At 46.6% G+C, this 14,387-nt stretch overlaps 1 protein-coding gene across 1 annotated transcript in view; it reads left to right on the forward strand.

Annotated features, from left to right (window-relative positions):
- Positions 1-5,809: 5,809 nt before the first annotated feature.
- The window catches only part of BTBD16 (BTB domain containing 16), a 63,169-nt gene continuing 54,591 nt past the window's right edge, over positions 5,810-14,387 (forward strand). The window contains exons 1-2 of the mRNA XM_032281900.1: positions 5,810-6,653; positions 13,536-13,609. Coding sequence (XP_032137791.1) covers positions 6,475-6,653; positions 13,536-13,609 — 253 coding nt within the window. The 5' untranslated portion in view covers positions 5,810-6,474. The remainder of the gene's footprint in view (positions 6,654-13,535; positions 13,610-14,387) is intronic.

Here is a 14,387-nt window from a genome sequence, read left to right on the forward strand (position 1 = left end):
ACCTTGGGAGGCTGAGGTGGGCAGATCACCTGGGGTCAGGAGTTCAAGACCAGCTTGACCAACATGCTGAAACCCCATCTGTACTAAAAAGACAAAAATTCACCAGGTGTGGTGGCGGGCACCTGTCATCCCAGCTGCTCAGGGGACTGAGGCATGAGAATTGCTTGAACCTGGTGAACCCAGGAGGCGGAGCTTGCCGTGAGAGGAGGTCACGCCACTGCACTGCACTCCAGCATGGGCCGTAGAGTGAGACTCCATCAAAAAAAACAAACAAAAAAAAATTCCCCTCTGGATGCCAGCTGGACAGCTCTTGGTCTTGTCCTTGACTTTTAGGCAGTTCTTAGCTCACAGAGAGAGCAGCATTAAATATCATCAATAAAGTACCTCATTAGGCATAGTTTTAATAATGCACAACACTCCATTTTTATTGAAATATTTTTGTCAAAACACTGATAGATGTAAAAAGCTAGAAATAGAGAACCCCAGAATGCTAGAGCTGGGAGGGATCTGAGAAGCTTCTAGTCTAATCTCATTTTACAGATGAGGCCTGAGGATTTGGGGTTGATTCTCACTGAGGCTCTGTCCTGGGCTGCCCCAGTGCTGTGAGGAACAGGAGCGGAGGCACATGGCACCCATGTTGGTCTCTGAGATGCCATCACTTACAGCCTCTCCCCATCAGCCAGGGCCTTGGACACAGCCCCGGCCTGAGCTGAAACCTGCCCTGGAACAGGAAGTGCCTGGAACCCTCGCTGCTGTCGCCGTGGTGCTCACAACCACCCAGGAAGCCAAAGGCAAGCTCCCCCTGCCAAAGCGCCTTGGCCCATAAGAAGGAAAGGGTGAGCCCCAGATGTGATGATTGCTTCCAGGCTTCAAGCTCAGAAGGCGCCCAGCCCCCAGCTCTCCTGTAACTCAGAGGCCAGTGTGATGGGAGCTTCTCCACTCAGCACACATCCACTGTAAACACGCCTGTGCTGGGCAAAAGGGCTTTGGGACAGTAAGTACGATGGGTACTTTTCAGCCACTTCAGAGGCCAAGAAGGGTGTCCTAGTGACAAGTGCTGCTTCGACTTGGGTCCCTCGGGAGGGAGTTTGGGGAATCAGGAGAGGTCTGGGAGCTAAGAGACCATTGCAGGTAGCTCCTGCCCACCCACAAGGACCTAGGCACAGACTCTCAAAATGCATGAAGGGGGCAGGGTGCGGGGGCTCAAGCCTGTAATCCCAAAACTTTGGGAGGCCAAGGTGGGCGGATCACAGGGCAAGAGTTCAAGACCAGCCTGGCCAACATGATGAAATCCCTGTCTCTACCAAAATTATAAAAAATTAACCAAGTGTAGTGGCATGCACTTGTAATCCCAGCTACTCGGGAGGCTGAGGCAGGAGAATTGCTTGAACTCAGGTGGCAGAGGTTGCAGTGAGCCGAGATTGTGCCACTGCACTCCAGCCTGGGCAACAGAGTGAGACTTCATCTCAAAAACAAAAACAAAACGTATGAAGGGGCAGATTGCCTGGTGGGATGAAAAAAGAACAAACACATTTCCAGGCCATTGAAATGTCCCTGGATCTCAAGATCAGCTACAAAAGTTCTTGGATATTGATCTAAGAAAGCAGGAGCTTTGGATAGCTGAGTGCAAACCCCAGCCTTCCTCTCTCTGTAACTGAAGTGGTGCCCCATGGGCATGGCAAGCCCTATCTCTGTGGGGTTTATTCTGTGCCGACCCGGTCACCTTTAGAATGGAACCCTCTTCTCTCTTCTCAGATTCCTTTAGGCCACTTTGAGGATTCAGTGTCTGCCTAGGACAGTGGGAAGCTGGTGAAGGATTGTAAACTGAGGAATTCATCATTCTGGCTCCTATAAGGTAAAGCAATCAGAAAAGCATGTATGTGTTACCTGAGGTGGGAGAAGCCTCCTCATGCAAGTTGGGAACTCAGCCATCAAGGAAAACACACATTGCTCTGAACTGAAATGTACCTCTGAAAGCTTCTTGAACAGCCAAAGATGCTCTTAACACACATGCATACGCAGATGTGATTGCCAATTAGGACACCAGCAGATGGGTACAGACACCAGGGCCATTTTTGTACCCAGACCCGTTTTCTTTTTCTTTTTTCTTTTCCTTTTTTTTGTTTTTAGTTTTTTGAGACGGAGTTTCACTCTTGTTGCCCAGGCTGGAGTGCAATGGTCCCAGCTCAGCTCACTGAAACCTCCACCTCCCAGGTTCAAGCGATCCTCCTGCCTCAGCCTCCCAAGGAGGTGGGATTACAGGCATGCACCACTGTGTCTGACTAATTTTGTATTTTTAGTACAGACAGGGTTTCATCATGTTGATCAGGCTGGTCTCGAACTCCTGACCTCAGGTGATCTACCCACTTCAGCCTCCCAAATGCTGGGGTTACAAGCGTGAGCCACTGCAACTGGCCCCCAGATATGTTTTCAAATTAGAGATTGGCAAAGGAAATTCACAAACACATTTTCGTACCTCATAAAGCAATTTGTTTACCATAAACAAAGTCAAAAGACATATGATTCACTTTTGCAACATGTATAGCAGACAAAATGTTAGTGTCCATAGTACAAAGAAAGCTCCTAAAAAAAAAAAACGCTAAGGAAACTATGGTAACCCAGGAGAAAAATGTGAAAAGCCTGTGATCAGGCAGTTTGCAGAAAAGAAAAATTAAAGGACCAATAAATATATAAAAGAATGCTCAACCTGACTGGTAGCCAGGAAAGTTCAAATTAAACAGTAATCTGAAACCATCTGGCACTCACCAGCTTAGCAAAAATAAAGATGATGATACTACCTAGTACTGGAGATGTTGTGAAAAAAAAACAAAAAAAAAACACTTATACATTGATGACAGGAGTGTTCATTGTTGCAATTTTGGGGCAAGTGAGCTGGTATTAACTATTTCAGCTGAAGATACCTATTTCTAACATAACTATACCACTTGGAAGACTATTTCATCGAATTAAAAGCAGTAACACAAGATATATGTGTATATATATATATTTGTGTATATATATACACAAACATACACACATATATTTAGATGCAGATATAGGTAACATACAGATACATGTATGCACACATGTACACAAACTGCTCTAATGTGTATGCATATTGTTCCCATTGTTATGGTAATAAAATATAGGAAACAACCTGAATGACTATTGGCAGAGGGATATTTTAATAATGACGTATCCACTGTATGAAATATTATGGGGCCAGGAACAGTGGCTCATGCCTATAATCTCGGCACTTTGGGAGGCCAAGGCAAGAGGATTGCTTGATGTCAGGAGTTCAAGACCAGTCTGGGCAACCCTGGCTCTAGAAAGATTAAAAAATCAACTAGGTGTAGTTGATGCCTGTAATCCCAGCTACTCAGGAGGCTATAGTGGGAAGATCGCTCGAGCCCAGGAGATTGAGGCTGCCGTGAGCCTTTATCACACCACTGCACTCCAGCCTGGGTAACAGATCAAGACCCTATCCCCCCACAAAAAGAAAAAGTAATACTACACGGCTTTGCTAATTTTTTCTTGTCCTGTCATTGCTTTGGTTTGCTCATTACAACAAGCATGTATTATTAATACTTTTGTAATTAAAAGTCCAATTAAGGTAATTAAAAGGAAAAAGAAAGCCCATCTGCCCAGGTGGAATGGAAATTCCATGACGTGCATTTTGCTCACTGCTGTCTCAGAAATGGCTGACACCTTGTTCCATATGGCAACTGCACAGGAAATGCTTGTTGGCGGATGGAGGAACCATAGCATGGCTGTGATGCAGGTGAAGTGCTGTTTGGGGAGCAAAGGGGAGGTCAGCTGAGGTTCTTGGTCATCAAGTGCCATGGATTCTGCTGGTTTTACTAGCTTGCCCACTTCTTCACTTCTCTGATGTGGCTCTGGGGAACTGCCCAGCCCCCAGTGCATGGTCTTGTTGGGAGAATTCGTCAAGGTGTCTGCCCTCAGGGGCAAAGACTGGGCCCCTGAGCTAAGCCAGGGCAGTTGGGGCCTCTCGTTGAGAATCTGGGTTGAGCAGAACCCCGCATAGATGGACTGTGAAAGAGCCGACTCATGCTAGAGGCAGTGTCTGACACCAGCCACCAGCTGCTGATCCCTGCAGCTGCTTCCTCTTCTTTCCAGAGAGTGCTCCAGTTTCCTTTTCCACCTGAGACCCTCCTCCCATCACCATCCTTCCAATCAATCTTAACCTCCCCCTAACTCCATAATCAAATGGGTTTCTGTTGCTTGTAACCCAGTTGCCCTGAGAATGTTCAGAGACAGCTGGAAAGTCCTTCCACTCTTCCTCTTTCAGGGCTCCGGAAGCTAGGGTGACCATCAGTCCACTGGGCTCCAGGGCAGCCCTGGTCTACAGCCATTGTCCAGGCCTGATTATTAATATCACCCCTTTACTCTCCTGGTCTGAATGATCAATTATGTGATCAGCCTACTCATAGCTATCTCCTGGTCTTCCTCACATCGGCAAAGGATTGTCTTCTGTTTTGCTTTATCTGAGCCACTTTCCCAGAGTAACAGCAGGGATCTGTCTACTAATGTGCTTACAAACAACAACAACAACAACAAGATATTCTCTTGACTGATAAATAACCCACATTCGAGGCTTATTCATTGTTGTTCCTGTGGCAAAATATAGATTCTTTAGGCCAGTCTCCTCCATAATATTTTGAAGAAATCCTTTGGAAAAGCATGGAGAATTTCACCTTTACCTCTTTTGTCTTCCAGGTTGCCTATCTTTTCTCTCCTGTGTAATCTCCACTCTCATTCATGATAATGTCAAACGTGGTAAGTAGATCGGTTTCTCAAGAAGGTAGGTGATGAGAAGAAGCACTTGGTTATGGTCATTTGGACCAATTTCTACAAGGGGCTGGGTCCTGCACCACCGAGGACCTCAAGCGTATTGGCTGACTCGGCTGGAAAGAGTGCATCCAGGCAGCGCCATCCAGAAAGCAGAGAGCGGGCTTGTGGTCTGAGCTGACGATGTTTTACTTCTCATGTGACAGCAGGACTATGTCTAGACTCAGATTCTACAGTCTTTAATCACCCACCATCTTCTTGGCCCTATACTAAGGCATATTTCCCAAACTTTATTCTATTTTATACTTTTCACCACACTGGAAACAAGGTGATATCCCCACAATCCCCACCATGGCCATACTCACCATCTTTGTCACAATTGCCATTACTGTCACCACCACCAGCCGTTATTCCCATTTTACACATGAGACCTGAGAGCCTCAAAATGTTAAATACCTTGCTCAAAGTCACACAACCAGAAAGTAGCAGTTACAAGATTTGAACTCAGATCCTCTGGTCCATGGCCCATGGTCTCGCCACCTCTCCATTGGTGCCGTGGGTGGCTTGGGATCAATGACATCCATTTCTGTGGGTCCCTCCTGGTGCTTTTTTCCTGGCTAGGTTGCATTGAGCCTTCAGTCTAAGGTTTATATCCATGCTGGGTATCATCCTTCTCCCTTAAGAAAATTGCTGAATTTCCCCTGGAGCCTCAAGAAAATGTCTAAGTAAAAGTCCCTGCCCAAAGACTCAGCAGTTCCACTCCTGGGTATATAACCAAAAGAATAAAAAGACAGGTGTTCAAAGAAAAACTTGTCCATGAATATTCACCGCGTTCTTCACAATAGCCAAAAGGTATAAACAACCCAAGTACCCATCAACTAATGAAGGAACAAACAAAATGTGGAATATTTACACAATAGAATATTATTTAGCCTTAAAAAGGAATAAGTACCAACACACGGATGAACCTTGGAAACATTATGTGAAAGATGCCATTCACAAACGGCCACATGTTGTGTGATTCCACTTACATACAATACCCAGAACAGGCAAAAGCATGAAATCAGAACTTAGACACTAATCTTAGAAAGCAGATTAGTGGTTGTCAGGGGCTGGGGATGGGGGAACAGTGAGTGACGGTTTCATAGGTATGGAATTTCTTTGGGGGGTAATGAGAATGTTCTGGAATTAGATAGTGGTATGGTTGCATAACATTGTAAGTGTACTAAATGCCACAAAATTGTACACTATAAAACAGATCAAATTTTACGTTTTATGTATTTTACCACTGTTAAAAAAATTCCTTGCCCAAGATCTCCACAGTTTCACATCTCTCTGTATGACAACTTAGGGTAAGTACTCAAAGAACAGTACTTAAAGCATAATGCTATCCCTGCTTGTGGATTCTTCAGAGAGCTACCTGCAAAAAACAATCTTTCTCCCTGGCCTCTCGCCTCTGACACCCCTTGTCCTAGATCTTAAATTCCAAATTATTTTATAGCTTGAGACCCTTGGTCAGTGGAATACAGCGTCTTTGGCTTGAGAAGATATCTCGTGAGAAATATTAGCCATGTTCAAAAATTAACCAGCACTGTAAAATTTGTCTTGATTTCCTTTCTCCTATACAATTTGGAAAATCTGGCCTACATGTGAGGTTAGAAAAAGATGTCTTCTCTTTCTTTGATTACCAAGCAGCACAGAGCTCAGCTGGAACGCCGGATCGCTGGCTCAACCAACCGGTGGCGCTTCCCCAAACAGCCTTTTTCTGGGGACCTGCTCTCACTTTCCCAGAAGTGCAAGGCTCTGAGTATAGACTTTGAGGAAGCTCTGAGGAACCCAGACAGGTAGGGAGACTCAAAGGTTTGTGACACGGAATGGCCCATCATTCCTGGGGGGGAAGGTGCCTAATGGCTGGGCCACTCTGATTGGCTGGAGTGGCTGTCACAGGCACATCTGTAAGGAAGGCTCGCTCTGGAGCCAGCTGTTCGGCATGGACAGGGTCATAGTGACTACTTCCTCTGCGAATGTCTGCGGGTGGTGACAAAAGCACAGAGAAAGACTGAAGCTTTTTTTTTTTTTTTTTTTTTTTAGTTTTTCTTCCCATGGGAACGTTGAACCCAAACAGGGTTCTGAGTTTATCATCCAGGAGCCAATTGATTTCTTGACAAACAAAACCTAGTTAGTCCTGGCTCGGTGTTTAGACAGCTTGTGGGGAATGTCCATTTTCACCCAATCGATCGATCCTCTCTCAGTCTCATGGCGTTCCGAGCAGGAGGTTGGACCCTCACTTCCCCATGTGATAAGTTCTCCCTTGCCTCTCCTGGAAACACAGAGCTGGACCCTTGCCTTAGTCTGTTTGTGTTGAAGGCGCAGAAATTTATAAAGAAAAGAGGTTTATTTGGCTCAAGGTTCTGCAGGCTGTACAAGAAGCATGGCACCAGCATCTACTCAGCATCTGGTGAGGGCCTCAGGCTGCTTGTACTCATGGTGGAAGGTGAAGAGTAACCGTTATGCAGAGGTCACATGGCAAGTGAGGAAGCCAGAGAGAGGAGAGAGGGGAGGTCCTGGGCTCTTGTTAACAACCAGCTCTTGTGGGAACTGAGAGTGAGAACTCACCCCTGAGCGAGGGTGTTAGTCTATTCACGAGGGATCTGCCCTTATGTCCAAAATATCTCCCATTAGGCCCCACCTCCAACATTGGGGATCAAATTTCTACATGAGATTTGGAGGAAACAAACGTGCAATTTGTAGCAACCCTATTGCAGAAGGCACACCTCATTTTGCTGGGGCATGGACCTGGCTTGATGCCACTGCCATCCCTAGGCTGGCAGCATCTGTCTTGTGAGCTCACAGACAAATTGAAGTGAGCATGGACTGTACTCCTGGGGCAGCACCCAGCACAGAAGAACTGCTTGCTCAGTGTTTGCTCAGCGAGTAGCCAAATCTTCCCTCTCTAGATCCACTGGCCAACCCTGTTCTATTGCCCAGTTCCTTAGTGTTAGGGATGCAGGTGCTGGAGCTATGCCTGGGCATAGGGGCAAAGTGATCCTAAAAGCTGATGAGAGGGTCTGGGCAGCAGGAACGAAATCTTCAGGAGTCACTGAGCTAAAGTGGAAGCGGTGGCCTGAGGGGTGGGGTGCAGAAATGGCATTTGGTGCTGGGCATTTGGACTGTTAAAAGCAGTCTATCAACAGGGATGGAATCCCCACTTCTTCACCTACTTCTTCTGTGACCTTTAGTCAGTGGTTAAGCCTCTTTGGGCCTTAGTTTCCTCATCTTTAAAATGGTTATATAGCACCTTCTTCAAGATGAAGAGTTATCTTGAGGATTAAATGAAGCCATATATTGAAAATGCTTAGTTAGCACTGTTTCTGGCAAATAGTAGATGCTTAATAAACAGAACTTTTTTATTGCCTGAGTAGCATGTTAATAGTTGATCCCAGTGATTTTATTTTGGGGTGCCTCAGCTCTGTGCTCTGCCAGCCAATACCCCCATTATTTCATTCTGCCTCCTTGCACCTTCCCCAGTTCCTTCCTCCAAGACAACACCTTCCTCCAGCACAGCAGCAGGGACAGAGGAACCGGTCTTCCCATGAGAAGGTTTTACACATGGGGCTTGCTCCTTTGTGATGTTGGGGAGCTGCATGTCCAGAAGTAGCAGATACTCTCTGGTGTTCTGGGTGAGTCTACACCCATGCATCTGGTGCTCAGCTGATCCAGGCTCGATTCTGCCTGGGCACTTGGGCTCTGTTCCCTGAGCCCGTTGTCCTCCTCCTGAGATGGTGGGCTAGCCTGGGCACATGGTTATTTTTGATTATGATGACAGCAGAAGACACGAGGGTAAGCCCAGGAGCACATGTGTGTTTTAAACCTTCCACCATTTCACATCCACTAGCATCCCATGAACTGAGGCAAGTCACATGGCCAAACTCACAGTCAAGGGACAGAAAACACACTCTATCTCCTTATGGAGAGAATCTTTGCAAGACGAATGCAAAAGGTGCGGACACAGGGAGGGATGAAGAGTTGGAGTCACTGGTACATTCTACGGAGTGTGGGAGAAACTGATTTTCTGTAATGAACACAAACTTGTCTGGGGACTGTGGCTCATACTTGTAATCCTGGTGCTTTGGGAGGCCAAGGTAGGAGGATTGCTTGAGGACAGGAATTTGAGACCAGCATGGGGCAACATGGTGAGACCCTGTCTCTACGAAATATTTTAAAATTAGCCAGGCACGGCGGCGCACACTTGTAGTCCCAGCTAGTCGGGAGACTGAGGTGGGAGGTTTACTTGAGTTGAGGAGGTTAAAGCTGCATGCAGTGAGCCATGGATTATGCCGTTTCAGCCTGGGAGAGAGAGCGAGACTTTGTCTCTAAAAATAAAAAAAGAGAGAAAGAGAGACACACACACACACACGCACGCACACACACACACACACCCTTTTTCTTTGTCTTCACAATAGGAATTTATTCCATGTGACTGTGAGAAACATCTTAGAATAAAGGTTGTGTTTAATTTAGATAATAACATGAAGGGCTTTTTCCTGGTAACTCTTGTGAACCTTCCGGCATCAGGCAACTGTCAGAGGCAAACTCCACTGTCAGTAAGGGTCTGGAATGCCCCATGCCACATACATTATGTCCTCCAAAGTGCTCCATGGCTGTTCCTGCCCCGCCCGGCAAGCTGTGTTTGTGTCGTGGATGCTGTCATTGCTGCTTTTCCCAGCTGGGGGTGCCGTCCGCGTGGACGGGAGTGGGGACCAATCTGTATTTCTTGAGTTATGGAAAGGGTCATTCATGGTGGAAAGCTGAGGGACCGGGCTCTCAGCTTCCCATCTATTTTGGGTATGTCATTGTGCCCCGCTGGCCAGCACTTCGTTCCGTTGTGTCTGTGGGTTTTCATGATGCAGGGAGCTCCTAGTCAGCCAGTCAGAGGTGCTATCTTCAGGCTGCTGATCTTCTTGCCTTGGTCCTTTGGCAGGGGCTGGGGCACCGAGTGTGGGAGAGGAGGCTGAGAGGAGGACGTGCTAACTTCCTTGCAGGCACCCTAATCTTTTCATGCCTTAGTTTATGTGCAAATCGGGGATGCCGTCTTACAGGGTTGCTGTGAGAAAATTATGATGTAATTCATGTAAGGAGCTTAGAAAAGTGTCTGGCACATAAATGCTCAATGCACACGTGTCAAGCGTGTCACTGGGCTCCACTGGCGTATATGAATGCATGGTGTCATGGAAACCCAGAGATACAGCACGGGAGGTGTGACTCAGGCCAGGCTGGGGAGGGGGTACCCCCACAAAGGCTTAGGGGATTATGGCCCTAGGAAAGACCCAGAGCCCTTCCTGTCCGCAGCTGGTAAAGCTGCCTGGTGGTTTTCCCCATTTCTGCCCACAAAGCCAAGTCCATTCTAAGGGTGGGAGGAGGTCATGCTTAAGAGGTGAGGATGGGAAGAAGGGACCCGTATATTTTATTTTATTTTTAACCAGAAAGTAGTTCTGGGAGAGAGACTACAGACCAATGACCCATTTTATAGAAGTGTTAACCTAAATAACAAACAGCAGAGGAAGACTCTCTAAAGAAGTTGATGTTTATTCTGGAACAGGCATTACAATGGAATACCTGTGCCACCGTAAGCTATGTGTGTATTCAGGGAGGTAAAGAAAAATAAAGGGTTTTGTTAGTTTGTTTTGTTTTGAGAATGGTCTTGCTTTGTTGCCCAGGCTGGAGTGCAGTAGTACAATCACAGCTCACTGCGGCCTCAACCTCCCAGACTCAACTGATCCTCCTGCCTCAGCCTCCCAAGCAACTGGGACCACAGACATTGCCACCACATGCTAAATTTTTTATTTAATATGTTGTAGAGACGGGGTCTCTCTGTGTTGCCCAGGCTGGTCTCAAACTCCCAGGCTCAAGTAATGCTCCTGCTCAGCCTCCCAAAGTATTGGGATTATAGGCATGCGCCACCGTGCCTGGCAAGACAAAGGTTTTTAAAGGAAAAGTGAGGAGGATTACCTCATTGCTCTGAGATGATTATGCTTGGCTCCAAGGATCCATAACAAGGCTGACACCAGTTCGAGTTGCTAGGCAGATGTCCTCCCAGTACTTTTTTGTGTGTGAGGTTGTGACGGCCTTTGTGTACAGTTGTAGGTTTTGCAGAGTCTTTTGTGATAGTTCTTATTATCGGGCATTCATGAGTGAGAATTCTCCCTTCTTGGCCTTCCCCACCTCTATTTGTTGGGTGGGGTTCTTTTTGTTTTTGTTTTTGTTTTTTTAAAGAGATTTAGAGACAAGGTCTCACCCAGTTGCCCAGGCTAGAACATGATGACCATTCACAGACATAATCATAGCTCACTGTGGCCTTGAACTCCTGGACTGAAGCAGTCCTCCTGCCTCAGCCTTGCGAGTAGGGGCTACGGGAACATGCTACCATGGCAGGCTCCATCAGGGTTTCTAATATGTCATAACTCCATTTTTATTTTGACACCTTTCCCAGAGACAATGAAAGGAAGAATGAATGAAAAGGGAATGAATGAAAGGGAGGATGCTAACTGAATGCATATCTGTGCCAGGCGTTCCAAACACTCTCTTTCACTCCCCCCTTCCTCTGGGACCAAGAGGCAGAAAATGGAAGAACTGGGGTCCAGCCCCAGGTCTATGTAATTCTTCCTAGTTAATCAAATTGGCATTTTGCCCTTTGGATAGTCCACATGTCCATGAGAAACTTACTTCCCCTTCTTCCCTGTCTGCCTTTCTCCATCATGGTCATGACTTGGGGGAGTGAGCTCCAGCCTAACAGCAGGTTCCCAGCATCCCCGCACCAGGCATTGCAATGGGAGTTCATCTCAGAACACTTAGTCCCAAACAGTGAGACAACTCACAGATGCCATGTGTTCTGTTCACTTTTCCAGTGATCCTAAAATGAACCCCAGCCCTTGGGAACTGCAGAGCCTACAGGATAAATTGTGTATCTTGACAAGCAGCCCTCACACCCAGGAGGAGGCAGTGCGCTTGCCTCTGTTTCCTGGCATCCCTTGGCTCAGCCGATGAAACTGATGTTTGTGTGGGTAGTTGAGTTCATGGACCTTGTGCCATATTTTCCAAAGTCTGTGGCTCCATTTTGAGATCACGGTCTGAACTCTTGACTCTGGCCAGCCCTTTCCAGACGTGTCACCCAAGCCACGAGGGGGATCAAGGGAGGAAGCGAGGGTGGCTTGGGTCAGATCCCCACTGCTCCTGTTGAATAAACAAGTCCAGCTCCCACTGCCTGCCTTAGGCTGAGTCACTGGCAGCCATCCTCTCCCTTGGAAAGGGCAGCACGTAGTTGGTAATTTTCTGGACACAGGCTCCCACCCATGCTTCCTGCATGCACCCTGGCCATGAGGTCTCCTGGGATTGTTGGAGACAGCATGGTGAAATTGACACGGCATGACACAGACCAGCTGTGGTCACAAGTGTCTCTTGGCTGGCTGGCTTTCTGGGATGACTGTCTTTAAGCCACGAATATGTGACTCAAATTTTGTTTCACTTCCTAGCTCAGCATGATGAGTTCATGGTGTTTATGTTGTCATTCATTCATTTAATGAATATTGACTGAGCACCTGCAGGATGGCTTGAGCTAGGGTCATAGTCTGTCTTGCAGAGGATGCACAAGTAAACAGGCAGCCACAAGACACTCTAGATGGAGTTTTAAGGGGGAAATTCCAGGATGGGCAGGGGTAAAGCCACTGGCCCAGCATCCCCAGAGAAAGCAGCAACGAAGTTTATCCTGAAGGATGAGTAGGATCTTGGCTAGATGAAAGGCGAGGAGGAGAGCATTTGAGAGAGGGAACAGTGCATGCAAGAGATGAAAGCAGCAGTTGGCAGGTCCAGGTGCAGGCTGCAGAGAAGGGCTGGAGTGGGGACCGTTGAGGGACCAGGCTGCAGAGATATGCAGGAGCTGGTTAGCCATGCTAAGAAGTTTGGGCTTTCCCCCAAGAGCAATGGGGACACACTGGAGGATTCTCAGCAGGAGAGAGACAAGACCAAATTTGCATTTTGCGGGAGGCAGGTGTCCAAGCAGAGTGGGGCTGGAGGCTGGGAGACTTTGGCAGTGACCAGAGCGAGATAACAGGGGCTTGAACGAAGGCTCTAGCAATAGCAACAAAGAGAGATGGACAAATTCAAAAGATCTAGGCAAGTGATGAGATGTAACAACACTCAGCATGCTGGCTTGGGCAACTGCAGCCTGGTGGTGCCATTTTCTGAAATGAGAATCTGAGCAGGTTAGGATTTGGTGTAGACGCTAAGTTTAGTTTTTGGATACACTGAGAGTGGGACCCGTATGACCTCTGAGCAAAATCATCGGTGAGTTAACACCCCAGAAATGAGCAGAACCCTCTATTCTTTTCTCCCAGCAGAATATTTATTGAGTACCTACTATATGCCAGATAATGTTTTAGACACTATGTTATCAGGGGTATCATTCAGGCAGCCAAGTATGACCTCAAATACCTCCTCGGTAAGGCCTACCCACAAACTGAAAACAGGAATCAGCATTATGAGCCAGCTATCAAAAAGCCTACCGTTTTTCAGATCAGCAGACAAACGGTGACCTGAAGATGCTCTTCCAAAGGCGAGATATGATTAGATTGACCAGTGGGTGCTTTAAGGAGGTTTATGCTAGAATGATGCTGTTGTCGTTGGAGAAAAATTATTAACTCCTGGATTTCATGTTTGTATTTTCCCTTGAGGTTATGCATTTCACAAATTCAGAAGCTTTTCTGTGGGAATTTGAAGAACAAGGACATCCAAAGTGGGGAAGCAGGTGAGTTTTTGTTATCTGTGGATTAAGCCAGAATGTTGCTGACTCCAGGGGCATCTTGTGGTCTTTATGGAAGAAAACCAGCCCATAAGCCAGGATGCTAGTCTATAAGTTGCAATTCTTATCCACTTCCCAGCATCTAAGAAATAATAAGTGCCCTGTAATTACTTGTCAAATGTGCCGTGAGTGAAGCCAAGCTTGGTAAACACATTTATACCCCTAGCTGTGATCAAGACAAATGTGTTGATGTCAATAAATAGCCCATATCTATAATCCCAGCAGGGAGGTGTGTGTATCACTTGAGGTCAGGAGTTTGAGATCAGCCTGGCCAATATGGTAAAACCCTGTCTCTACTAAAAATACAAAAATTAGCCAGGCTTGGTAGCATGCACCTGTAATCACAGCTACTTGGGAGCCTGAGGCAGGAGAATCGCTTAAACCCAGGAGGAGGAGGTTGCAGTGAGCTGAGATTGTGCCATCGCACTCCAGCATGGGTGTCAGAGCAAGATTCCATCTCAAAAAAAAAAAAATATAGCCTTTGTACTGAAAGACTAAACCGAGTGTAGCTAGCATAAAGCAGCTGTCTCTTTGGCTCTGACCAGTCCTGACTTGGATGTTCACAGCTGCACTTGTTCAAGAGGACTTTTCTGAGGTAAGATTAAGAATCAGGATAAGTCCTTCCAGCTAGAAAAAGGGTCATTGAGCCTCATGAGGAGGCTGGACAGTTTCTTAAAGCAGCTTTTTTTTTTTTTTTTTTTTTTTTTTTTTTTTTTTTTTTTTT

This window comes from Sapajus apella, unplaced genomic scaffold (genome assembly GCF_009761245.1).
Source record: "Sapajus apella isolate SASKATOON/1434 unplaced genomic scaffold, GSC_monkey_1.0 scaffold13, whole genome shotgun sequence".
Lineage (NCBI taxonomy): Eukaryota > Metazoa > Chordata > Mammalia > Primates > Cebidae > Sapajus > Sapajus apella.